The 26,549-nt window shown below is 47.0% G+C and overlaps 1 protein-coding gene across 1 annotated transcript in view; it reads left to right on the top strand.

Moving 5' to 3' along the window:
• Positions 1-9,020: 9,020 nt before the first annotated feature.
• LOC143841430 (transient receptor potential cation channel subfamily V member 6-like) overlaps positions 9,021-26,549 on the top strand; it is a 63,989-nt gene continuing 46,460 nt past the window's right edge. The window contains exon 1 of the mRNA XM_077345720.1: positions 9,021-9,324. Within this exon, the coding sequence (XP_077201835.1) occupies positions 9,197-9,324 (128 nt within the window). The 5' untranslated portion in view covers positions 9,021-9,196. The remainder of the gene's footprint in view (positions 9,325-26,549) is intronic.

The following is a 26,549-nucleotide window of genomic DNA, read 5'->3' as shown; positions in this document are numbered from 1 at the left end:
CTGCTGTGCCGGCCTTCATCTTATTATTAGAGAGAAAGGAAGAGAGGGTGGGGCCAAAGCATGGAAGAGTGACCCCCGGATACAGATTTCACCAGATAGGCCAGGATAATTTTGATGTTGTTCTGAGTTATGGGTTGCTAATCTCTCTCCTGGAATGACAACTGACCACTGACCTCCAAATTACAGAGACCAGTTCCCCGGGAGACAATGGCCGTTTTCGCGGGTAGACTGTATGGCTTTGTACCCAGCCAGGGTCCCTCCCCAAACCCCACTCTCCCCAGTCCCCACCCCCAAATTTCCGGAACTTTCCAACTCGGATCTGCAAAGTACTGGTTATTCCGCACGCGTTGAATACTGCACTTTCAATTCACTTTTGAAGTAGATTTTCCGGTACCGTCCTGACCCGGTTTTGGGGAGGGTGGTATAGAAATTCAAATAACAATAATCACAATGTGCAAAAGAACATTGAACGTGCATTATCCAACATGTACGGGATGTGACATTATCAGGCAGGGCCTCGCAAACAGGTCACTGATGGCCAAGTTTTCATTTCAACACCCCGGGAATTGCAGAAGAGCCTCCCGGCTGGTGGTATCAGCAGAGCTCAAGCGCCCAGAACTCTCTGTTTCTGCAGCCCCTGCAGTCAACCGGCCTCCGAAACAGCCCATGCAGCCGTTCTTGCCCGAAACCATTACAACATCCCGTGGCAATGAATTCCAAAGCCCAATTAGCCGTTGCACAAACACGCATTTCCTTTTGTTCTCCCAGAACCGGCTGCCAACCACGTTCCGGAGTTTTGCGATGCAGCAAAGAAGGCAAGAGAAAACAGCCTCAAGGCCAGGTCGGAAGTTGGAGCTGTTCCCCAGAGACTGCTCCAGGCGAGAGTCTTGAGAGGTGGGAGCTGCTTGGCCTTAGCCCTCTGCATTTCCCTTGCAACCAAGGACTTAAGAATCTCGGTCTTCCCTCCCAGGGAGAGCTGTTGAAGTCTGAAGTCACCCTCAGGTGACTTTCCTCCACCTCAATTCCTATGGATGCCTCCAGTATTCAGAAGCCTGGAAGTCCAATGCCCAGTCCTAATGGATGTGCCCGATGCTAATGAGATTAAAAACAGGAGCGGAACATCCATCCCGTGTTCCGGCTTCGGATGCAAATGAGAAAGCCACCTCCGTAATATTGATGAAACCGAATCCTGTCCGACAAGTCGCTCGCATGTCGAAACAGACTGACCATGGGCTAACCAGGCGTGAACGGTGGGTCAAAATGTAAAGCCAAGTTTGAAAGTGCAGATTTCCACCTCCTCCCTGATTAGTAGGGCATTCCACAGTAATCTTTTACGGGGCCTGTTTCCTTGAAGGATGGGGGCGTAGGGTGACTCATCTCTCGAACTGGCATGGAAGAGAGAGCCAGGGAATTTGAAATGTGGCATAGTCAATTAATTATTATCCAAACTCCTGAGCTTAATAGAACGATCTAATTATCCAACCCATTATTTGCATTGAACATGGCATTAACCTTTGGTTTGGCTTTTGTGGATTAGATCGTTGACTTTCTTTGAGACTCCGACATCTGATAACGTGTCACGGTATTTTACATAGATTCAGGTGGGTCTCCGTGTTGGTCTGAAGCAAAAGGACAAAGTTTGGGTCGGGGACACTTTGAAGACTCACATTTTATTCAAGGTGTGAGCTTTTGTGCACAAACACATTTCTTCAGAAGAATCTGGGGTAGTGCAAAGAAGTCTGCCCACACACGAAAGCTCACACCTTGAATAAAACTCTCTTGAGTTTTAAAGGTACCCCTGGACACAGACTTTGTTATGGTATTTTACATGTTCTGGAGCAATGATAGTCATTCCATAGTTCAATAGGTAAGGCCTGGTAACTGGTGGGAGATGGGGGAGTAGGAGGGTAGGTGAGTATTTATGGTGGAGGAAATTGCTACTGCTGTGTGATGATGTCCCTTCCCGTGTATCACACTGGGGCAATAGTCAAGCGCTCACCCCAAAACTCTATGGAAACCATAGAGTTTTGGAGTGCTTACTGCAGCCTCACCCTGGTGCAATGCTGATGCTGCCAGGATGCACCAGAAGTGATGCCGTCACATGGGAACAGCGACCACCGCCCTTCCATTTGGTTGGCCTACTTCTGCCTGACGACCAGCTGGGTTTTAGTAAGAAGTAGCCAAAATGTCCAGGAGTTGGCCTAGCCTAAGCAGGCACCTGATGGACAGCCACATCCACAACTACAGCATCAAACAAAAGAGCCACATGACTAGAGTATGCCACTCGAAAACCATCTGTTCCACATAATATATTTCTGTTAAGGCCTTGGAGGAGGAGCTGGTCTCATGGCTTTCGTGCCACTCTGCGCTTAACACCCACTCATGGAAGCTGTCCCGCCCCTGAGTGCCTCCTCCTCCAACCAGCTTGTCTGTCTGTCCAGCGGCCAGCCAATCACCTTCCGTCCTCCACCACTGACCACCCCTTTCCCCTTCCACTTCCCTCGGAGGCTGCAGATCCCTACTGCATGAAAGCTGCCCCTGCCGGTGAGTTCCTTTCCCGGGGGCCTCCAGTCTGCAGCCTTTCCAGGTCCTGAGAGAGCATATATTGTTCCACTGCCCTGCTTATGTAGACATTCGTAGCAACTTGATTGAACCACTCCTTAAAAAGTTGCCAGAACATCATGATGTAGATCAAGCAAAGAGGCTGCTAAGTGATGAGTCCCCCCCAGGTGACAACTCAGCTGGCTACGTTTTGTGCCCCTGCCGTAAAAATCCGATGCTCTAAAGTAGCATAGTTTTAAGTTCTATTTTATGATCTGTTTTAAATTGTATTACATTAAATCAGTGGTCCCCAACCTTTTTATCACTTTTTGTTACCTTGACAAGTCAAGGCTTGACAATTTTACTGAGGCCTGGGGGGGGGGGTAGTCTTTTGCCGAGGGACGTTGCCACCGCCGCCTGAGCCCCTGCTCCACTTGCTTTCCCACCAGCACCCCTGACTTCCCACCACTTGCTGGCCGGCGCTGCCAGCAGCAGCTGTGCAGTCCCACACCGAGGGGGAGCCCCAGCCATGGCGGCCGCTGGAAACCACCATAGGTAAGCCGGTGGCAGAGTGGAGGGTGGACTTGATGGCATCGTATCTTACTGAGATCCTTCCCTCCCCAACCCTCCCCAATTTTGAGGCATTTCATAACCCTGAGTTGGCAACCCTACCCGCTACTAGCCTCCCCTGCTTTCCCAAAGCATGGGGTTGGTGTTACATTGGGGAACAGTGCTCAGGACAACCACAGGTGGCATGTCAAAGAGTGTCACACAGTTCCTGAGCCACTATTACTGTTAGAGAATATAACAGTGTAAAGAAAAATAATTAGTAGTTCATGCCTTCCAAAATTAAAACCATGAAGCAATGTCAAATTTGAATTTCACAATTAAAAATATCATACCAAATTCTAATTCCAAAATTTAATATTTTGCATTCATTGGAGATGAATTTTGCATCTCCGCTAGGGCCAAAGTATGTGTGTGTGTTTGAGGGGTGTGTGTAAATTTCATTAACAATTTGACAGGGCTGAAGAATGCTTCTCCACCACCCTTCTGTTCAGTGTCTGCTTTGGAAAGAGTTTGCCAATTCATGGACTATTGGCCTTCATTCTTTTTCTTTACAACCTTTTATTTTGAAAAGGACGCGCAGTAATGGGTTTAAACTACAAGTACAACGATATAGGCTAGATATCAGGAAAAAATTTTTTTACAGTCAGAGTAGTTGAGCAGTGGAATAGGCTGCCTAAGGAGGTGGTGAGCTCCCCCTCACTGGCAGTCTTCAAGCAAAGGTCGGATACACACTTTTCTTGGATGCTTTAGGATGCTTTGGGCTGATCCTGCGTAGAGCAGGGGGTTGGACTAGATAGCCTGTATGGCCCCTTCCAACTCTATGATTCTATTATTTTCATTATTTTAAAAAGTTACAGAAGCAAAGAAAGTTACAAAGCTTTTTGATATCCCTCCCAACAATCTTGGAATTCTTCTGGTGGTCTCCAGTTGACCAAATCAGTCAATTTCACCATCAGGACAAGTTCTCTTATTTTCCCCACGGGTGCATCCCTGTGTGGAAATTCTTGCCTTTTCCATCCTGCAGCAATTTGAAGTATTGGAGCTGTAATTGTGAGGGGGAAACAATTCTCTTCCGTCTTTGGTAAATATGCTGGTATAATACTTAAGAGCATATATTTTTTTGGATCTAGAGAGAATTTACATTTTAAAACAGACTGTAATTTATCGTGAACTTTTATCCAGAATTTTTGATGACTTCACAGTTCCACTAAATATGAAAAAGTACCCAGTTGGTCTCACCACATCTCCAGCATTTATCATCATACCCCTTAATGGGTTTTGCTTCTTTACATGATTTTACCAGAAAGCCAGATCTGATTGAGTACGTTATGACCCAATCCTGTCCACTAATTCCTGATTGGCTGGCATCAAATAAAAAACCTTTAGGTGGAAAATCTAAGCCAACCGGGAAGGATGGGCTATAAAAATAAAGTCATAATAATAACAATGATGATGATGATGATGCATTTATAACAGATTACACTATACTGCACAATGTCAAAAAAATAACACACATGAACTGCTTTACGGAAAGTGGAAAAAAAAATCAAAATTTTCCAAAGTTATCTACAATCAGTTCCTGAAGCTTCATGGCAGCTAGAAAATACCTAGCTGCTTCTTTATTGATAAGAGGGTTCTGGGCTGATAGAAGATATAAAACGAACTGCTTATCAGGGTGGCCTTCCAACTTACGTAAAAGAGTGCTAATTAAGGAGCTCTTCAAGTCAATATAAAAATAACAATGAGGCACAACATGAGATAAAAATTCAGTTCCAGCTCTACACGGGCAGAGTCTTTCCTGATGCGAGCCATAAAAGCTCTGCAGATTTGCAGAGACTGGGAAGTTCAAGAAATAAACAGCTGCAGTAGCCCCATATTCAGGAACTGTATCAGAGGGGTGGAAGTCATGTGTGGGCTAGATCTGACATGAATGTTACCTTGTCAGGCCAGGCCACCTGTGCTGTAAAATCTAAGGGCAGGTACAACATTATCGATGACAGGGGCCAGCCCAATTAATGATGTTATTTTTTACTCAAAAGACAAATGCAAACAAGTCTTACAATTGATTGAATTTGTAGGAAACATAGGGATGCCAGTCCCCAGGTAGGGCCGTGGGATCCCCTGGAATTACAGCTCATCTCCAGACTCCAGAGAACAATCCCCTTGGAGAAAAGAGATGCTTTGGAGGGTGGCATTGCCCCCCACTGGGTCCGTCTTCCTTCAGGCTCCCCCCCCCCCCCCATCTTCAGGAATTTCCCAACCTGGAACTGGCAACCCTATCCTTCATCGCCCAATGATGGCCAGGGAAGATCTGGCAGCCCTACATATCTCTCCCACTCCACACAAGGGCTGCTCTCAATCTCAAAATGGTCCATTATCAGATCAAATTAAATATGGGAGGCCTTACTGATGTCCTGGAATTAGTACTTATTAGGATTGTATTCTAGTATATTTTTACTCCTAACAACATGGGCTAGCACAGCAGTCCACTTTTTAGTTTCCAATCCCCAACTGAAATGGAAAGTGTGTTTTTTGGGGGTTTTTGGGGTTTTTTTGCAGTATTGAACGGATGCGTGCTTGAAATGTGGAGGACAAAATGACCTTAAATAATATATACATCTATAGAAGAATTATTTTTACTTGGATCTAGGACGTAGATATCTAGGGACAAGTGGATTCCATTTATCTGTTACTTACTTTAATGTAAAGTTTTGAGCGATTTATTATGTGACTTTTGGATGATGTATACAGTGCACCAAGGGTCTTGTAGTCTTTGCTCCCCGTTATTTCCTGCAATGCATGCATTTCCTTCACCATTGCTATTTTTCTTCTGTTCATCCTCCTTCTATCCTGTTAATTTTTAAATTAGTTTACCAGCCCAAGGGCAGCATCACTTATGCGTTTTAATGATTGCACAGCTCCTAGAAGACATTTAGATATGCTCTCATCATCATGTTCATCTCCATGAGCAGTTAGTCCTGCACACATTTTTGCTCCATCTCACTGCATCATGGGTTCTGTACATGAATGAACCCTGGAGCAGAAATTCAAAACATTCAAAGGGTTTAACTGCAAATATATGAATGAACCCTGGAGCAGAAATTCAAAACATTAAAATGGTTGTCACACAAGCTCATATCGTAATATCTGATGCCATTGTAGGCATTTGTATGTATAAGAACAGTGGTCCCCAGCCCCCGGTCCGGGGACCCGTACTGGTTCGTAGATCAGTCAGTACCGGGCTGTGGCTCCTCCTTGTCCTCCTCCCCAGCTGCTGCCTCGGGGGCTGCTCTGCTACTCTGCCACTGGCTCACCTTTGGTGGTCTCCAGCGGCCGCCATGGCTGGGGCTCCCCCTCGGCGTGGCACTACGCAGCTACTGCTGGTAGCACCCTCCAGCAGGCGGCGGGAAGTCAGGGGCACCGGCGGGAAAGCAAGTGGAGCAGGGGCCCAGGCGGTGGTGGTGGCAACATCCCTCAGCAAAAGACTACCTCCCCTGGGCCTCAGTAAAATTGTCAAGCATTGACCGGTTCCCGGTGATAAAAAGGTTGGGGACCACTGTATAAGAAGACTGAAATATTTTTCAAAAGACATTTGGAGATTACGTAACAACTATTCACATCAACTTACCAGCAAGGCATCCTTGTTCAGGACAAGAAAGTAGGATTGTATTTGGCCCTTCCTCTTGTGGGTATATGGAACATTTTATCTTCTTTTATCCATTTTATCCTCTTGTCAATTCTATCACTTGTCCAAGCCTGCTGGTTGAACATCATGGTTGAGAGGGGATCGAAACTGCAGTCTAAAGTCCAGTGTTCTAAGCATTACATCATATTTACGTGACAGAAGCACCATCCTTTTCCAAACAGCCAGATCACAAAATTCAGCCCAATTCAGCTTTGACAGATGCTTCTAACTATCAAGAAAATAATGGGACAATTGAGGATTTCCTGAGAAGCTTTCTCTGGGCTTAAGAGCCCTGCAGTGAAGTGAGTCTCCTTTGGAAACATAGAGTTGCCCATGTGTGACATCTTTAGAGCAGAGATGTGCAATGGCTCGGGAGGCACCTGTGGCTCTTTAACAATCCACCTGTGACTTCTTCTGATTCCTCAACTGTTTGAGTGTAATATTTTTGTACAGTTCTAAATGCTGCAAACCGCCCTGAGCTGGCCATGCTGGGAGGGGCAGTTATAGAAATAAAATAATAAACAGACGGATAGACAAACAAACAAACAAACAAGTAAAAATTCTGTTGGCCAACCAGAAGCATTGCCACCGAGCCCACCCACCGAGCCCTACCCGTTTTCTAAAAAACAAACATAGCTGGTGCCAGGAAAGGTAATCCTTCTGGCTTTGCCCTTTGGGGAATTTTCAGAGAACACAAAAGCAATCAAGATTGCAAGATGTTAATTCGCTTTCTCCTGTTAAGGGCAATGCAAATCACCATTCCATTATGGAAAACACTGTGTGATTTTGATGTACAATGGTGGAACCTACAATTATGGCTCCTTGCCCTAAAAGAGAAACTCACCCATTGGATAAGGGTTAGTTAAAGGTCTGACTAGCCCAAACGGCATTTATAGGGCTTGGCATCTCTGTCTCTGTCTCTCTCTTTCTTTACTCACTGGGCCCTGTTTTTTTCTCTTTCCCCAAAACGATTGCAATCCTGAAGATTTTTGTCACTTGTCGGTTTCTACATTCCTCTGTGTACCGGCACAATGCGTTCTCTCCCGCTATTTTTGCCTTGACAGGTTATCATTATTGGTTTCCAGGAAGACTTCTTCCTAGCTATGAATGTACATGCCTTAGATTCCTATAATTTAAACCTTATTTAAAATTAATATCCAGTGTCACATTGTTTAAATCCATTTCGACTCATTGAGCCAGTTTGGTGTAGTGGTTAGGAGTGCGGACTCCTAATCTGGCATGCCAGGTTCGATTCTGCACTCCCCCACATGCAACCAGCTGCGTGACCTTGGGCTAGCCACAGCACTGATAAAGCTGTTCTGACCAAGCAGAAATATCAGGGCTCTCTCAGCCTCACCCACCTCACAGGGTGTCTGTTGTGGGGAGAGGAATGGGAAGCCGCTTTGAGCCTCCTTTGGGTAGGGAAAAGCGGCATATAAGAACCAACTCTTCTTCTTCTTCAGTAATATCAGGGCTCTCTCAGCCTCACCCACCTCACAGGGTGTCTGTGGGAGGAGAGGAAAGGGAAGGCGACTGTAAGCTGCTTGAGCCTCCTTTGGGTAGGGAAAAGCGGCATATAAGAACCAACTCTTCTTCTTCTTCATTGGTATAAGGGGTTCCCAATTTCTCCACGTGATATTAGCTCTTAGGGGTCTCCAGAGCTTCAAAATATTTTAGATTTATTTGTAATTTTGCTTTTCTAGCCAGTTTTACCATACTGACGAATCCTCATGCTTGATGTACCATATTTACTTGAAAAGATGACCCAGAATATAAGATAATGCCCCTAAATATCCGCCAAACCTTCTTTATCACTGGGCAAAACTGTGTGCGAAACTTCTTTTTTGATGCCATTGTGGGGTGGGGAGCACCTATCCTTGCATTTAATACTGTAAATTAAAGTTGCTCATTCTAGCTTGGTAGATGCCTCAAGATCTGGGGGCAGTACTTGGGGAGAGACCACTATTTCTCTCAGGCTGTGTGGTAGGCCCTAGAGCCGACCCTCTGAAGTTGCCATTTCCTCCAAGGAAACTGGTCTCTGCCACTTGGAGATCTATGGGAATTCAGGAATTCAGTGTCGTGTGGCAACTTTATTACACGTTTCCCCAAGGGGGGCTATAGGGCGCAAAGCAAAGGCCAACTGCGCAGGAAGAAGGAGCCCTCTAAGCGGCGTCGCGGCGGGGCGGAGCCTTGCGCGCCTCTCCTCCCCCGCCCGGCCGGTCGCGCCGCGGCTGTTGCTGGGACGCCGCCAGGCTCCGGCCTCGCGCCGCGGCCAGATGTTGCCTCCGCCACCTGCCGCGCGCGGCGCTGTCGGAGCGCAGCGCCTCTCCTCCGCCATCCGCAGCCAGCAGCCCGGGAAGCCCCGTCGGGGATGCGCCGCCGTTCCTGAGCCGCCCAGCGATGGGGATGCTGCTGCCCGGCGAGCGCGGCTGGCTGCGCGGGCTGTGCGCGCTTCTCCTGCGCCGGCTGCAGGGCGAGAAGACGTGGGAGAGGAAGCTGGACGAGAGCAACCTGCTGCAGCAGAGGAGGTGAGTCGCGATCCCGGACGGGGCGGACGGGGAGGGGAGGGCAGCTCCGTCGGGGCTGCCGTGGGCGAGCGCCGCGGCGGCTCCCAAGCCTGGGCAGGCGATGCCCGCGGTCCCTTCGGAAGATCTAGCTGCATCCCTCCAAGCAGCTTCGCGTTCCTCGACTCTGGATCGGGCGCAGGCTCCGGATCAGTCGTCCCGTCTGGCCCCGGAGCCCTTCCTTCCGATTCCTTCCCCCAGTCCTGTCCTGCGCTCTGGAGCTGTAACGCGATCCCCGAGAGGGGCGCGGCTGCGGACAATCCGGTCTTCTGTGCTACGCTTGGCTAGACGGAGCGCTTCACTCTCGCTCGCTCGTTCTTGCGACGCGTGGCGCAAACTGGAGTCTAATCCTGAGCCCCTCTTTGCCTCCTCCCGGGAGCCAGAAACCCGCCTTGTATCGGAATCCCGACGCTTGCGGCTGTTCTTTTCCGCGTCGCCCGAAGACTTGGCACCCGGTTTCCCTTAGCCCGGCTCAAATAACTCGCCGGCGGAATTTGACACCTGTAGATTTAACCTCGAGTTGTCTCGAGCAAATCGAACATTTTGGGCGCTTGGTTTTCGGATCGGCGGGACGGGAGCTCGGAACGGTGCCTCTGGGCATGTGCAGACGTCCCCGGGCGCCTACACCATTAGCGTTTTGTTGCGGATCAGGGATGGAACTTCATCTAGGCTGAAGGGCAGGACTGGAACAAACAGGGCAAAGTTTTGGAAAGCAAGCGGAGCTGGGGATCCGGCCAGGAAGCTCTCTGCATTTCTCAGTGGTCTTATTAGATAAGCAGTGGATCAGGGCCGCTGCTGTTGCAGATTTGCCTGACTCGGGTGGCGACCAGGGGAGAGTTTCCTCGGAGTAAGCCCCCATTGAGGAACATGAAACTTATGTCTGAGTGTCTTGATGAAGGAATGGAGTATTGTACTGAGCAAATCCAGTCAAGGAGGGTATCACGTTTTGATCTAGCCTTGCAATGACTGTCAAAAAAAATGAATAAAGTCCCTTCCTTTGAAGATTCAGTATGGTTTAAGAGTGCCGACTCCAGGAGTGGGAATTTGGGCTGGAGACCAGGGCAAGGCAGAGTCTAGGGAATGGGCAGAGAGGCGATTATGCCATAAAAGCTTGTCTTGGAAGCTGTTGTTTTCTCTCTAAGTGGGCATATCAGTTGTCATTCAGGGACAGTGCCAGCCTCTACCTAGAGGTTGGCAACCCCAGCATGACTCCTGCTTGGAGACCTTGGGCATGGGAAGCAGGGTCAAGTCACCTCTGACTTATGGTGCTCCCTCTGACTTATGGTGATCCTATAAGGGTTTTCAAGGCAAGGGACATCCAGAGATTCTCAGACTTCCTTGGTGGTCTCCCATTGAAATGCTAACCAGGGTCAATGTTGCTTAGCTTCCAAAGTCAGATGAAATCAGGCTAGCCTGGGCTACTCCAGTTTGTGCTGTGTAGATCTCTTTGCACTGATGCTACAGCTTCCTTTGCATGTGATTCAGGTTTGTGTCCTGGTGGTGTGGTCTCAGCTATCTAGGATATAGTTTTGTGGAGAAGGGGCACCAAAGCATTTTCCAGCAAATTAGTAAATGGGACCCTGGCATAAGAATGGAGTCAACACAGGCCTTGGCTGGTCCTGAGGCCCAGGAAGAAGCAGCATCTTTGCTGTTGTGTAAAAGGTCTGTTGCACTTTCTATAAAGTCACTCCTCCCTTCCCTTTTGCTGCGCAAAAGCTGCCTGGGAGGTTTCTTTTTTTTTCTTCTTGAACATTCTAAGCGGAGCACTATAGCACTAAATGAGATCAATTGACCAATTTATAAGAAGTGGTTATATGATTTCAATGGTGCTGCTATAGCAGTATAATGCAACAAAAAAAAAAAAAAACACCTCCAAGGTAACTTGTGCGGCAGAAAAAGACAGCAAAATTAGCAACACTGTTTGAAACGGCCACTTCAGAGACATCTCATTGATGGAAGGAATCACTGTGTGAAACTCCCATTTCTGGATTACTTTACTTGAAATCGGGCCAACAACGAATACCATCCAGTTTAGAACGGTAATGTGAAAGCCCTCTAGAATATGCGAGATGCTCTGGAATGTCACACGAATCAGAATTTCTGCAGGATTTCATGAATGCCCAGATTCGAATGGCAGACTAGAATTCGGGGAAAGATTCGAGGGGGGAAGTGGCGGGAGCTCCAAAACATCTCCAGAAAGCCCTCCCCCCAGCCTTTCATAATGATGGGAGTTGATGATTTATTTAAATCATACATCATTATTCTACTCTTCCTCCAAGGTACTCAGGGTGGTGTACCTGGACCTCCCCATGTCCATTTTATCTCTACTATTCTAAGGCTGTGAGGAAAAGAGGGAGGCTGACCCAAGTAACCCAGCAGACTTCATGGCAGGGTGGGGATTTGAACCCGAGACTCCCAGATCCTGCTCCCATACCTTGAACACTGCACCATGCTGACACAGGACTCCGCTTGGGCCTAGCAGGAGCTGATCTGCTGTTGCTTCCTCCAGCCAACAACCCTTGCTGTCTTCTGTGATATAATGTCACTTCTGGGGAAAACCATAGAGTTTCTGGTGATTCCTAGGGCTACCATAGGTCACTTCCAGGTTTCCCCTGGAACTGACATGATGGTGCAGATGACACAGTACCCATCCTCATGTCCCTGCCTCCTGCCTTTCTGCTGGTTGCCAGGCAACCCTTCCTGCTGGCCTGGCCTGGCCATCCTTGAGGGGCGTCCCCAACCACTTTCTCAGTAGCAGGAGCAACGTTGGCTGTCTTGACAGGGCTGAACTTTAGCGCACCAACATAGGTGGATGACTTTGGTGTATGCAAGTAGGCCTCAATTCCATCGCGTTTTTCTCCCATCCTTCCCCCAAGGTTCTGTCACATTTTTATCCCACCCGACTCAGCCCTGCTTGACCCTCTATGAAGCGGGTTGTCCTAAAAGAGTGTCATGTTAATGTTAAAAAAATAGCATTACACAATGGTAAGACTTCAACAACATTAACACTGTGCAGAATGGCTCTCATAGTTGCCCCCTGAACTGAGTGGGGCTTTGAACCTGGATCTCCTAAAAGAAGAAAAGTTGGTTCTTATATGCTGCTTTCCTCTACCCAAAGGAGTCTCAAAGTGGCTTACATTAGCCTTCCCTTTCCTCTCCCCACAACAGACACCCAGTGAGGTAGGTGAGGCTGAGAGAGCCTTGACAGAACTGCTCAGACAGCTTTATTAGTGCTGTGGTGAGCCCAAGGTCACTCAGCTGGCTGCATGTCGGGGAACGGGGAATCAAGGGAGGGAGGTGAGGCCACATGTGCAAGTCTCATCCATGCTTTGCCTGCTGGCAAGTGATCTGGAGCCAGAGTCAACCCATGGATGTCCCGATGACTCATCTGGGTCAAAGGCCATGAGCAGGGCTAGTTGGCCTATGGGTGTAATTGTTCCAGGCTCCCATTTTTAAGTAGCATTCCTGATGGCTGTTCTTCCATAGTCATCAGGTCTACCAACCTCCGGACAACAGAGATCCCTTCCCCTGTGGCTGCAGGCTGCCAGGCCGGAACACCAACCCCCCGGAAGGAAATGGGGAGGCAGCTGTGCGCTGGCATTTTGCCAGCGTGCTTATGTCCCTTCCGGTAAAAACCAGAAGTGAACAAGGGGGCCTGCTAGCCTTTATTAAAAACTTCACCAGACTCTGTTCTCTCCAAGCACTGCCCCCAAATCAGCAGGGATATCTCAGACTGGATTTGGCAGCCTTTTGTATCACCCCTATGGAGACTGGTCTTCCTTTGGGTTATTATTCAAGAGGATTCAGTAGCTGGGTGTGACGCTCCAAAAAAGGCACCACCAGGAAGAGTTCTGAAGGGAAAGCAGAAGGGGTTTCGTTGTCATTCAACCCAAGCGTGACCTGAATTGGGTGGCCCAGGCTGGCTCAGTTTTGTCAGCTCTCAGGAACTAAGCAGGGTCGACCCTGGCTAGTGTTTGCATGGGAGACCCCTGAGCAGGTCCAGGATCGAGACGCAGACGCAGGCAATGGAAGACCACCTCTGAATGTCCCTTGGCCTGAAAACCATACAATGCGACCATGTCAGCTATGACTTGACCGTTCTCTCCACCACGAAACCAGAGTGCAGCTGGTTAAAAATAAAGCTATGTAGAGCATTTCCCTGTTCAACTGCAAGGAAGCAGTCCAGAGAACAAGAAACCAACCCCATCCAGAAGGAGTCCAGGGAGCACCTTAAGGACTGACAACAATTGCAACATCAGTTCTGTGAGTCAGAGCTCACGTCATCAGATGGTAGGTTTCTGAATGGGATGTATGTGAGCTTCACGCACCTGATGAAGTGAGTTCTGACTCAAGAAACCTTGAGATGGATTTCTACTAGCCTGCAAAAGTGCTACTAGCTTTTTGACCCTACTGACTAACAGGGCTACCCCCTCTGGAACTAATTTCAGCCCAAGAAGATTCTGAATTACTGATTATTTGTATTATTAATCTAGTTTCTAATCTGTTCTTCAGTTATGGCATATGGGGCACTCTAGTTGAATCCAGGCAATTTGAGGGGCTACTGCAGGCTTGGAGAACAAGTGATCTCTCAAAGAGGTTTATAGAATAATTAAAATTAGGCATGGGGTGGAGAGAGTCAACAAAGAAATATTGGCCTGCCTCTCCCAGAATACTAGAATTCAAGTATATCCAATCAAATGGATGGGCAGTAGGTTCAGGGTGGATTAAAGGGAATACTACTTTACATAGGAAGTGATTAAAATATGGAGTTTGCTGCCAGAGGATTTAGTGATGGCCACAGGACAGCTTTAAAGGAGATTAGATTTTGTCAATGGCTACTAGCCATGGTGACTGAAGGGTACATTCGGAGGCAGGAGGTAACATCAGGGGAAGGTCTCAGCCTCTATGATCAATGACTTTTTTCTTCTTCCTGATATCTAGGTAGTACTGTTCTCCATGTACTTTAAACCCATTACTGTGGATCCTGCAACATGAAGGGCATTTTATGACATAATGACTAAAGCCAAAAGTGTTTGGATACAAATACAGAAGGTTTTAATCTATGAATGAAACCAGAAACCTTTTTTTGAAGGAGGGATGGGACGAATAGAAAAATAGCTTGAAAGTAGCCATGGAGGGTTGGTTTTAGATTTGATTACAACAGCAAGACTATTATATGCTCAGAACTGGAAAACTTCAATTAGGTCCACAGTGGTGGACTTCCTATTGAAGACGTTGGAACTTGCAGAGATGGCTAAACTTACTTGTTTGATTAGAGAAAAGACAATGACCTCATTAACCTGGAAACCCCTTGTTGACTTTTTGCCTGGAAAGGAAAAAAAATAATTTGATGATTTGTGGTTTTGTGGGGGGAAATATTTTCTCAGTTTGATGATAAATAGAAAAATTGTTAGAGGTTAAAAAGGAGATTTTTTGGTTATTAAGATTTTTGTTATTACTTGACAATAATTTTAGGAGTAATCTTATGTTAATTAGTTTGTAATAACTATATGTATGTGGGTTGGTTTATTTTGCTGAGAAACTCATCAGATTGATATAGTTTCACGTTATCATCTATTCCTTTTTCTTTTCTTATTATTGGTTCTTGTTTCTGAATTTTTATTGTATTGCTTTTAACATTTTCAATAAAAAATAAGTTAGAGAAGAGCAGGTTGGCCACTGTGTGAGACAGGATGCTGGACTTGATGGACCACTGGTCTGATCTAACAGGGCTCTTCTTATGTTCTTATCAAGGAAGGCCTCAGCCTCTAAGCCCTGTTGTGGGCCCTCCAGAGGAACTGGTTGGACACTGTGTGAGGCAGGATGCTGGACTAGATGGACCCTCACTGGTCTGATCCAGCAGGGCTCTTCTTATGTTCTTATCCAGGAAGGCCTCAGCCTCTAAGCCCTGTTGTGGGCCCTCCAGAGGAACTGGTTGGCCCCTGTGTGAGACAGGATGCTGGACCTTTTAAATTCACAAGCCTCCTTCACTGGGTTGTTCTCAAACAAGCTGTAATACTGGCAGTGAGTTATCATCCTCGCTAGCTGTTCCTAAAAAAGTCTTCTCAGTAATTGGATAATTTTCAGCCGGAAAAGATATATAAGGTGGTAGCGAAGTCACAGAGGCTACAGTTTAAAGGGGGAGATTGGTACCAGGGCGGAGGAGGACTCAGCTCAGGTAAGGTTGCCAGCTCTGGGTTGGGAAATACCTGGAGACTTTGGGGGCTAAGCCCAGAGTGGGTGGCATTTGGGGCAGGGAGCATAATGCAATGGAGTCCACCCTCCAAAGCAGTCGTTTTCTCCAGGGGAACTGATCTCTGTCACCTGGAGATGAGCTGTAAAGCTGGGCAGGTCCCCAGGTCAGCACCTGGAGATTGGCATCACTATGTTCAGGCCTTCCAGGAGCAGATCCATTGTCATTATGTCACTTTCACAGAGGGTTGCCATGTGTATGTTGGAAAGATCCTGGAGATTTGGGGATAGAGTTCAGGAAGAGTGGGGTTGGGGGTAGGAAGGGACTTCAGCATGGTATGATGCCATAGAGTTCACCCTCCAAAGCAGCCATTTTCTCCAAGGAATCTGATCTCTATTATCTGGAGAGCAGCTGTCATTCCAGAGATCTCCACTCACCACCTAGAGGCTGGCAGTCCTGTTTTCAGGGCCACCCGAGGATCAGGTGTCATGTTGAAGATTGCCTGGAGTTTGGTTAGCGCTACCTGGAAATCTCATTGGTCTTTCAGCTGCTTCTGCATTTGAATCTTGCTCTTCTACTGCAAATCAACAGGACTATCTGCCTGAAACAACAAACTGCAGATGGGGGGAGGAATCCTTCAGAGGTCGGAATTGGATAGCACGAATGCAAAGGAGAACTGGAATCTTTATACAGCACAAATCGTTCGGAACTGTGCTCCAGAGCGTTCTGGTGTGTTTTCTGCTCAGGCACTATGCGGACCGGACACAAACAGAAGGGCCATTAAATTCCCCGGATCGAATGACTCCCTGCCCGTGTCTCTCTCTCGGTCTCTTGTTAACTCTGCTCGGACACTGTCCCCAGCGTGTTCCTGGGCCTGCAGACAAAACACTCTGTGGCTCTACCCCCTTAATTATGACTAACTTCCAGGATTGGACGTGAAATGCCTTTCATGAAATAATCATTGGAACGGCTATCAATAATTAATTTTGACTTGACAATAGGTTGTGGGGTAGCTCCGCGATAGAATTTCAAGACCGCGGAGGAGTGTTTCTGCAGAGCGGTGGTTAGGGCTGACTTGACCGGGCAAACAGTGACTTGTGCTAACACTGAGGCGGTGGGGGGATTGACTCAGAAGCGGAGCATGCATCCGGAGCGTATTCTCACCATCCAAGACGTCCCGGGACACTCTTCTGTGGTTTGCGTGGTGCTTCAGGAACTTGAAGTGCCACATCGTTGTGGTGCATTCCTGACCACTGACTGTTTGTGCCGAGCGTGTTGCCTCAGTGTATGCTTTTGTGAAGGCCACAGCGTGACCAAAGGGTGCCCATAGCAGAAGACAGCTTGAAAGAAGGAGCTGCAAAATATTCCCAGCATACTCTGTGATTTATTTATTAATTTTGTATACCGCTGTTGCAGCAGACTGGCTCAGGGCGGCGTACGTCCTACTGTCCAGACATCAGCAAAGTTAAAACAGTTTGTTAGTGTTCAAATTTAAAATATAAAGGGGTCAAATTTAAAACTGCATGGCCTTTTAGTTTAATGTCAGATATCAAGTGTCAGAATAGTAGCATCAACCATCCTTCTGTACTCTCCCGGAATTAATGTATGATCTGGGGGCATCTTTTTAGATAAAGAGGGCCCAGTACTTGTTCCTGCTTCAATGGCCCAAACCGAAAACCAGGCAGAAGAGCTCCGTCTTGCAGGCCCCGTGGAACCGTGCGAGCTTCAGCAAGGCCCGAATCTGCAGCTGTAGGCCGATACATGCTTGCATTGTGCAGAAAGTACAGATACATATCTTTGCAAGGGCTCTCCCCCCCCCCCCCCACACACACACTGATGGTGGCATCTTGAAATGCTAGAACCAAGGAAACAAACCCTTGGTCCATCAAGGTTGATATTAACTCCTCAAACGGGCAGTAGTTCACCAGGGTCTCAGAAGGGTCTTTTGCATCACCTGATTCATTAACTGGAGAGTCTGGAGTTTGCATGTGCAACCTTGCACATGCCTAGCAGATGCCTCACCTGTACCCTCTAGGGTCAGGATTGCATAAGCATTAGGATAAGGATCGGAGGTGCTCCTTCAGTATCGCTGATTAGCTATCCAGCCAATTACAACCTGATGGCCCTTCTGCTCTAGTCTGTATGGAAGAGAGTGGAAACTGAAAGGGGAAGGTTTGTGGGTGGGGTGCGATTAATGCTTCCATTACGTCTGAACTCTCTATGGAAGTATTTCCTCAACTCTCACTTGAGTGTTATGTCGTCTGCCTTGAGATACCAAGGAGTTCCTTTTGAATTACTGCCGTCCTTAATCGATTGGAGATTTCCAACGGCATGGGTAAGGCTTCCAGTTCCAAGTTTGGAAATACCTGGAGATTCTGGGGGTAGAGCTGGTGTCGGTAGTCCGGTTGAGAAATCACCTGGAGATTTTGGGGGTGAAGCCTGAGGAGGGCAGGTTTTGGGGAGGAGAGGGGCCTCAGTGGTCCATTTTCTCCAGGTAAAGTGCTCTCTGTTGCCTGGAGATTAGCTGTAATCCTGGGAAATCTGCTGGAGATTGGGAACCCTGGGCTTTGGGACTCATTCCAGTCTTTGTCTCTCAAACATGAGTGGACATGTTTGCTCTCTTTAAATATTTGAATGGTTGTGACTTGGAGAAGGTTGTGACTTGGGGAATGATTCCTGTTGACAACAGTAGACAGTAATGGGTTTAAACTCCATGGAGAACAGTACCAGCTAGATATCAGGAAGAAATATCAGAGAAGCTGAGCAGTGGAATGAGCTGCCTAAGGAGGTGGTGAGCTCCCCGTCACCTGGTGGTCTTTAAGTAGTAGATGGACAGATACATATCATGCTGTAGGCCAGCCTTTCTAAACTTTTTTACCATTGAGAACTCAATGAAACTTTCTTCAGACTTTGAGAAACCCCAGAAGTGGCACATTTGTGCAGAATATGGTTGGGAAGCACAGCTGTTTACCCATCCAGAGCCCCTTCCCTTCCCATCCCCTCCAGGCCCATCATTGGCCATGGGGATCCGACATGACCATATACAGTCATGTTGTTGTTAGGTGCGAAGTCATGTCTGACCCATCGCAACCCCATGGACAATGATCCTCCAGGCCTTCCTGTCCTCTACCATTCCCTGGAGTCCATTTAAGTTCTCACCGACTGCTTCAGTGACTCCATCCAGCCACCTCATTTACAGTCATATCCCCTGATAAATATTTAACAAATTAAAAAATACATTAAAAATTCATTAACTCCCACCCATGCCGGAAACCTTTCAAGAAACCCCAGGGTTTCACAAAACCCTGGTTGAGAAAGCCTGACCTAGAGTTTATGGGGCAAGGGTTATAATCTAAGAGATGGATGCGTTGCACACATTGACACGGGTGTTGGCATATGGCCATGTCGGCTTCAGGACTGAAGTGCCGGGTTGGATAGAGATCTTTTTTGGGGGATGATCTTGTTTGACAGCTATAATAGCCATAACTACCATAATAATACACCCACTCATGGCTTTTGGGAGAGTTTCACAGACACCCTGGGAGGTGTGCAAGTATCTGTCATTATCTCCACATTTCGGATTAAGAAGACTGAAAGGGAGAAATGGTAGCATGGCTGCAGACGGTGCCAGTTTCCAAGTTTTTGGGTTTTCAACATTTAAATACTGCAAATAGACAGATGTACTTTGATGCTGGTTTTTGTTCTGGAATTAAGGAAACCTAAACCAAACATTGGTGAGATTCAAGAGTTGGCCCAAAAAGGTGGTTATGGGGAAGAGAACAAGCATGACCAAGGCCTAGTCTGCACACATAGGATAAAGCACTTTCAATGTGCTTTGGCCGCTGGATTTTCCTGTGCAGAACAGGAAAATCTACTTCTAAAGTGCATTGAAAGTGCATTATCTATTGTGTGCAGACTAGACCCAAGTCTTGCATGGTGCTAGTGGAGGTGTATTTTGCTGGCTGTCACTGGACAGGCTCCTGTTTCCCAAATTCAAGTCTTCATAGTCAGTGGATGTCATAGAATCATTGAATCATAAGAGTGGGAAGGGATCTCCATGGCCATCTAATCCAATCCCCTGAAGAATGCAGGAAATTCACAACTACCTGCCCACCCACAGTGACCCCAATTCCATGCCCAGATGATGCCCCCTCCAAAAAAAACTGACTCCCTGGTCAGTCTGGTCTGGAAGAAATTTGCATTCTGACCCCAAAGTCCACGTGCTCCATCCCACGTATGGCCCATGTTATGTATGTAAACGTCATTGTGCGAATTCCAACCGCTATGCAAATGAAGGATTTTAACTTAGCCAATCATCTGGCAGCCCTAGTCTCCATCACCTACCAGTGGCCATGGGGGACCTAGTAAGCTTAGTTTTGTGGTGATGCACCCCCAACCCCTCCAGCGCCAAACGTCCCTGGGGAATGATGCCTAGCTTTGTACACTGGCCAAGATATTCCCTCTCAGTAAACCACATTCCCCCCTAAATGAACTTGTGACTTCTACTTTTTAATATTTCGCAATCTTGTTTGTTGCTTGGGAGAGAGGGCTAGTTTAGTATAAGCTTGTGATTGCACCACAGCAGCTCTGACCTGGCTAGCCTGATTGTGTCACATTTGGGAAGCTAAGCAGGGTCAGTCCTGGTTAGTCCTTGGGTGGGAGACGGGTGAGCAAGTTCAGGCAGGTAATGGGAAACTCCTCTGAACGTCTCTAGCCTTGAAAACCGCAGGTTGGCCGTGTCTTGACAGCAGCAAAACAAACCGCAACCAGCGTTGCAGCCTAAGCAAAAACTCCCAGCGATAAATCACTATGGGCTCCTCCCCCAAGTCCTCCATCATTGTGAGTTACGGATGGTAGACCTGTCAGGAGGGTTGTGCAATGCTGCTTATTTCCCCATCATTCTCAACTGCAGACCAGTAATTAACTTTTTTGCCCTGCAGTTTATGCAATCATCCCAACTAGCCTTCCTAGGTCTTTTGGCTTTGGGACATTCATAGTCTGCGAAGGGTGCTTGCACTCGAAAGCTCACACCTTGAATAAATCTTTGTTGGTCTTAAAGGTGCTACTGGACTCTGGTTTTATTGTGCTACTTAGACCCACATGGCTATCCATTTGAATCATGCTTTCTGCGGTAAGTTTTCTGGCCCTGACATTCAAACCAAGAAAAAAAGACCTATCCTTATAGGAATGTTTTTAAACAATATCCTTTCTTGAGTTTGCTTTTAGTTTATTTCATTCCAAGGATGTCAGCCAGAATGGTTTTCCAGATAAACTCTGTTTTCTATTATTTTTTCCTCAATGGCAAATCCTCAGTACAAGTATATATACCTTTATTGGCATAACAATAAGAGGCAAGCAGTACAAGTCATAATATAAATTGGCCGATGGTTCAAAATAGTATGGAGATCCTGGTCCAAAAAGATAAGGTCCCCATACTGACATTCAGCAAAAGTACAGTGGGTATCTCAGTCAGTATTCTTTATTAACAATATTGAGAACATCACTGTTGAAGATATCGAAAACGGACTATACCTAGGAATCTGTTTTGAAATTGGTTTGAACATTATTTTCACTGGAGTAAATCATTTTGCCATTGCCAGCTTGAGACTTTTTTCTTCTGCTTATCAGAAGGTCCACCAGCAGGACCAGAACTCCAGAAGACCTACCACTGTGGCTCCTCAATCACCAAGAATATAGAGCTTCCCTACCTCAGACACAGTGTCCCATCTATATCTTGTGTCTAACAGCCACTGATGGACTTCTGCTCCAGATGTTTATTTAATCCCACCCATCTTTTGAAAGTGTGATACATGTTAAGTTCTACAGGACACCGCAGTAGGGGGCAGGACGCCATGGGTGTGGTTTTCTTAGGTGCCCAATGACCATCTCATCTTAGTTTTGCTCTCCATTAGACCTGGGGTTTTAACCCTATAAGTGGCAACTGGAGATCTCTCACCATTACAAATCATTTCCAGAAGACCAAGATTGAGTAAGTGGCTGCTCGGTAGGGTGCTGCAATCCTGCCCCTCCTCAAGCCTCTCCCTCCTAGGCTCCACCTTCAATATGTCCTTTCCCAACCTGGAGCTGGAAACCCAGTTTCAGTCCAGAAATCAGGATAACAATTTATCCTAATTTATGTTCTGCCAGAGATGAGGGCATTTTTTCTGTGACCTCTTCTCCACTCTCAGGCTTGATTATATCACAGACTTAAGACACCTCAGCTGGTGTTCGCTTGCCCTAGAGGAGCTCTAAGAAATTCTGTGGAGCAAAGACGGTCAAATAGGTTTCCCAGAATCCCCACCAAACTGCAGCTCCTAAGATTCTTTAGAGGAAGCCGTGACAAGTGATACAAACCGGATGCCAATTTCTCTGACAGATGTTTTAAAACAAACGTTGAATACAATTGTGTCCTGGTTTTCCTTGACGGAAATGAAGGCAGCTTTTCCTGTATTTTATACTCACAATAGCCCTGTCAAGTAGAATAGGATGACAGAGAGTGGTGGGTCCAGGATAGGATTGCCAACTCTGGGGTGGGAATTTCCTGGAGATTCCTGGAGATTAGGGGTGGAGGCTGGGGAAGACAGGGTGACGAGAGGAAACTCAATGGATATATTGTCATACAGTAAATCCTCCAAAGAAGCCATTTTTTTTCCAGGGAAGTTGATCTCTCTGTTAGTCTGGATGCCAGTTGGGAGATCTCCAGGAGGTTGGTAACCGTGGTCCAAGGCCATCTAATGAGCCCCAAGGCGGAGTGAGGTTTTTAAGCAGAGGTTTCCTCAATCCAAGGGCAAACCTATGGCTCTTACTCAATTGGCTGTCAAAAACCACCAGTGGCGTTGGGCTCTATAAATATGCTCATCCCATGTTCAAAACAGGTGAGCTTGTATCATGTAAACCTGACCCTGTAATTATGTTCATACTACTGATGCACAGTCACTGCCTCGTAAAAACCAGCAGGAACTTGACTTGCTCTTTCCTCCTAAGTAAGGTGATGGAGAAAGTAGTATTAGAAACCATGTTGGTCACAGAGATTCAGTTATCTCCGTCAGAGTTTCTCTTCTCTCTGTTTAAACAAAGCTGGGTGTTTTTCCTGGGCAGAGTTTATTGGTATCTTCTTTGCACTGATTTCCCAACTGCGGGTTCTTGGTGCTAATTTTCATAAATTATTTGTGTGTTTTACGATCCAGAGAGTGTATTCCCTAATTCTTAGCTGTCCAGGATCTAAATGGCATTGATCTCATTTCTCAATGTCACGGTTAGAGGGCTGCACTAGGATCTGGGAGACCCAGGTTCAAATCCCTACTCTGCCATAGAAGCTTGCTGGGTGGCCTGGGGCCAGTCACAAATAGCCTAACCTACCTCACAGGGTTATTGTGTGGATAAAATGGAAGAGAGGACAATGATATAAATCACCTTGAGTTCCCCAAACCTTAAAAAAATACACAGGGGAATTTAAATCATCCACCCTAATTAAATAGTATTCTATGTGCAAGTGCAGAGAACTTTTTTACCTTTGATGGTCAGCATCAGAACCTGGAGGAGCATGCTGCCTGGAGCAGAGCAACCCAAGAGTTGTAATAGGCCCAGCAAGAAGGGGGGGGGGGATCTCCTCCAGAAGTGATCCCAGGCCTACATGAGGTACGCCTGGCCTCGACTAGGACCAGGGCCTTTTTGGTCCTGGCCCCTACCTGGAAGAATGAGCTCCCGGGAGAGCTGAGGCCAGGGCAGGGAGATCTTATTGGCCCCCTCCTCCAAGCACCTTTCCTGAGACATTAGGTCAAGATGGGCTATAGAGTCAGAAACTTTGGAGGGTGGGTTTTCATTGTAAGAAGTTTTATTTTATTGGACTATTATGTTAGTCTGTTTTATTGTATTTTACTTGTTGTAAATAGCTGTGAGCCAGCTGTCCTGAGACAATATATAAAAATAAAATAAAAAATAAGTATTGCAGGCCCACCACACTTGTTGTTTCTAAGCCAGATGAGGAGTATGGAAGAAGAACGTCCTGTCAACCTTTGCACCTTCTGTTGACTCTGTTTCTGCACCTCCTGGAAGAAGGCCTTTCTTCTTTGATTTGTAGCGCTCAAACCAGCTGGGCAGAATAACTTTTCAGCAGCTGAGGAGGAGGTGCTCAAGACTATTCATCCGCGAAGCATCTGAGATATTCATAGCTGAGTTGCCCAACATTTCAGCCGTAATTTATCACCGGTTTTGGGGCATCCCAAGATTCTTCGTATTCTTGGGTTTTTTTAAGCATAGTTTCGTCAGTCCTGATGTAAAAAACAGCCAAAGACTGTCACAGAAAAGATGAATGTAGCTTATCTTGGAATGCTAAAACAAGATTGTGTCTTAGAGGCAAGGTCATCCACCTGCCTGTCCTTTGTAGATGGGATCTAGCCGATGCAGGCCAATTTTAGGCGTGTTTGCTGAGAAGGCTCACTGGGTTCAACAGGACTTGGTCCTGAGAAAGGGTTCCATGGAGTGACTTGATATGCAGTGCTGTCTTGAGAACATGTGGAGATCATGGCTTGGAACAGGAGTGGGCCTGTGGTTCTCGTGCTTCTTTGACGCTTGTCTGCTCCAGTTCCCATCCACTCTTCTTCTTTTGGGGCAAATTGCAGCTTGCACCGGGAAGCTTTGGCTTGCACCTGCCAACTAATGGGAAATTATCTTGGAACGGTTTTGCAGGAGGCATGGTCTACTTCACGGGTTCCCAGTGCAGGGCCCAGGGGCACTGTGCCATCCACTGGCAGCTTCCCTGTTTTTTTAGACTGTGGTCTTGGGGTTCTGCCCAGAAAGAATTCCAATTGGCTGTTGGAAATTTGATTGACTGTACTGTTTGGGGGTTGTAGCCACAGCACAAGGATCTTCCTTGTGCCACTGAAGGGAAGCCGTGGCAGCTTTATGGCTGGCTCTGCCCCCTTCAGCAGCCATTTTGTGGCAGCCATTTTGTGGCTGCATCCACCACCCTATATCAGAACTGCAGAGGTGGCCATAGGCTGAACATGTTTGGGGACCTGGATTTACATCAATTATTATTTGGTTATTTTATTTATTTCCCCATTTTTAGCACCCGCTTCCCCGAGGGTTTGGGGCAGGTGACAAGCGGTAAAAATACAATCCAATATTTCCTATAAAAGCTAAACATTAACTTCCGTATAAAATATAACATTATGGAACACATTATAAAGTACATTCAAAAGTTACATACTATATATAATCATGACATGATTTGCCTGACTCTGTATCCCCTACTGAGGAGAGAGGAGGAGGCAGTATATCAAGACAACACCCATGATATCACCCCCTTCTCTCTCCTCAGAATATGGAGCTGACATGATGGAAAGCAGGTCAAAGATCAGGCAGGGAGGCCAGCTGAAATGAGATATACCTCAGGACTCAACCATAGCCTCAATCCATGGCTTGGAGCGCTCAAGCAAGTCATGTGCACCACCGCTTTGCCGTTTTTTTTGGAAGGCCTGCTTCAAAGGCACTTGTGCACTGAGCCAGAATACCGTGCCTTCTGCCTCTCTTTGTGCACTTGATGGGAGGAACTGGAAATGAGGAAGATTCCCCTCCTAGCAGAAACGGTTTCCGAGATTCCTCCTCTTCTTGGCCTGGAACTCTGGCATCACCGCTGGTGTCACAGGCTTATAGTTCAGTGGATGTCTCCTGCTGCCAGGGAGGAGGGGGTTAAATTTGGAATCTTGAGACCCCCACCAGTCTAAGTAACAGATCACATGACTTTGTGTCATCCTGAATCGGAACATGAATCCATCATGGTTAGCATTGTCTAAGCCTGGCAGTGGCTCTCCGGAATCTCAGGCCAAAGAAGGAGAAGAGTTTATACCAGGGGTGGTCAAACAGTGGCCCTCCTGATGTCCATGTACTACCATTCCCATGAGCCCCTGCCAGTGAATGATGGCAAGGGCTCATAGGAATTGCAGTTCATGGACATCTGGAAGGCCACAGTTTGACCAACCTTGGTTTATACCATGCTTTTCACTGACCGAAGCAGTCTCAAAGCGGCCTTCAATCGCCATCCTTTCCTCTCCTCACAACAGACACCCTATGAGATAGGTGGGGCTGAGAGAGCTCTGAGAGAACTGCTCCTCAAGATCAGCTCTAACAGGACTGCGACTAGCCCCAAGGTCATCCAGCTGGCTGCACGTGGAGGAGGAGCGGGGAATCAAACCTGACTCTCTGGATTAGAGGCTGCTGCTCTTAGCCACTACACCAAGCTGGCTGTCCCATCTTCCTCTTTAACTGGAGTTGCTGGGCACAGAACTTATGCGGCCAAAGCTAGTGCTCTGCCACTGAGTCTTTCCATCCTGCGCAACAGCATCTTTGGCTCTGCATTGCACGTGCAACCGGCTGCTGTGTTTGCCTCCTCCGAGGGCTGAATTGCTGATTGCGGAATCCTGTGCCGTCCACCCCACACCGTTTATGGCGTATTGACACAACAGTTTATGGAGTATTGACCCAACAGCTGAATGGCCCTGCATTGCTCAGGCACGGTCCTTTGAGTCGCTTTTTATCTTCCTCTGTCATCGTTGCCTTCGATAAACATCTCCAAGTTTTAATTATAGCACTCAAACAGCCCCGAGCCTGTGTATTTTCAGGGACAAGCTTTGCTCTCAGCGAAATCACTCAGCCTCAATGACCTGGTACAGCTTGAAAGTTGAGTGCAAACACGGGATGAAAACATATTTACTCTCCAGAGGGGAGCCTTATTCTGGACAAAAATAGCCAAGAGTCTTCAGGCACCTTGAGTTTTATCCCAGCATAAGTTTTTTGTCTGGCCCAGGGAAGTCTGCATAGGAGAGACTATAGCTCAGTGTTACAGCAGATACTGGGCATGCAGAAGGTCCCAGGTTCAGTCCCCAGCTGGACCAGTTGAAAGAACCAGATGTTGTGAAAGACCTCTGCTGGAGATCTGGGAGAGCCATTACTCATCTGAGTAGACCTTGATTGACTGACTCACTGTATATATTCA

The sequence above is a fragment of the Paroedura picta genome, chromosome 7 (genome assembly GCF_049243985.1).
Source record: "Paroedura picta isolate Pp20150507F chromosome 7, Ppicta_v3.0, whole genome shotgun sequence".
Taxonomy (NCBI): domain Eukaryota; kingdom Metazoa; phylum Chordata; class Lepidosauria; order Squamata; family Gekkonidae; genus Paroedura; species Paroedura picta.
This window is presented reverse-complemented; position numbering and strand designations above follow the sequence as displayed.